At 35.6% G+C, this 1,127-nt stretch overlaps 1 protein-coding gene across 1 annotated transcript in view; it reads right to left on the bottom strand.

Moving 5' to 3' along the window:
- Positions 1 to 246: 246 nt before the first annotated feature.
- Positions 247 to 1,127, bottom strand: part of golt1ba (golgi transport 1Ba) — an 8,205-nt gene continuing 7,324 nt past the window's right edge. Inside the window, exon 5 of the mRNA XM_005730177.2 lies at positions 247 to 1,085. Within this exon, the coding sequence (XP_005730234.1) occupies positions 1,047 to 1,085 (39 nt within the window). The 3' untranslated portion in view covers positions 247 to 1,046. The remainder of the gene's footprint in view (positions 1,086 to 1,127) is intronic.

Genomic DNA, 1,127 nt, shown 5'->3' with positions numbered 1-1,127 from the left:
TTTTTCAGTTCCACACAGAAGTTTTTATTGATAATAATCCTGTTTGGCTTTGTAGCTTTCTCTTATTTATTTAGCAACATCTAATATCACAGATCTGATGCCTATAGTTAGTAGCATGTCATCTTCTGTTTAAACAACATTTCCTACTACCGGTTATTAAAAAAACAAACAAACAAAAAACAAGTAAATCATAAATGTAAAGCTAAAAAAAAAAAAGGCAGAAAATAATTTAAACTTTTGTTGTAATTTTAAATCCTAGCTCTCAAACAGTATATGATTTTGGTATAAAACTATTTTGTGCGTCAGTAAGGATTTACAATTTGAATATTAATTCATCAAGATCCAATGTGTCCTTAACTTGTGTATTGCATGAACATTGTCTTTGAACACTTAACTCGAGAACTGTGTCTATCCCAACGAACGAGTAGACAGACTGCCACTCATAACAGATAAAGTCAAGCGATCATATTTAAAAAATAATTTATACAGAAACACTTCTAGCCAACACTGAACACAATCACAAAGAAATGGACAAAGTAAATATTCCAACAGCTGAAACGGGGGTGTAACTGTAAACAAAATCCTGGATTTAAAAGCTTTTGTGCAAATTAAGTTAACGCACAGGCACAAACGTGGCAAACATGGCAGGATGCACTTCCACTTCTTGTCCTTGCACTGGGTAGTTTTATCTGACAGTTCCACAGATTAAGAACATCATGTAGACAAAGTCGGGCCTTGAGGGAGTCTTCTATCCTCCTTTTAAACGCAAGATGCAGTCAATGGCGAAGGGATCGATGGCATTTGAAACATTTATTGTAGAGACTTTAGTGTTGACAGTAAGAAACTGATGGTGCGATACAGTGATGAATCTGTGATTGGTAGTGCTGACCACTGAAGTTACAGACAAAAACAGTCCTTGTCTGCTTGAATGTGGAAATCTGAATCTGATCTGTATATTTAGGCGCTTTTACTCAGCACCATGGGAGATTGTGATGCTTTATAAAACCTATAATCAAACAATTTTCTCCGGTTACAAAAAGTCACTGTTATACCATAGTGTTGCTCTCCCCCACTTTGTCCGCATACTGAAAGAAAAGAAAGAAACCGTGTTAAGTGACAGCTTGTTG

This window comes from Pundamilia nyererei, unplaced genomic scaffold (assembly GCF_000239375.1).
Source record: "Pundamilia nyererei isolate P.nyererei 1_Seehausen unplaced genomic scaffold, PunNye1.0 scaffold00036, whole genome shotgun sequence".
NCBI lineage: Eukaryota > Metazoa > Chordata > Actinopteri > Cichliformes > Cichlidae > Pundamilia > Pundamilia nyererei.
Note: the sequence above shows the minus strand (reverse complement) of the source record. Positions and strands in the feature narration are given on the sequence as shown.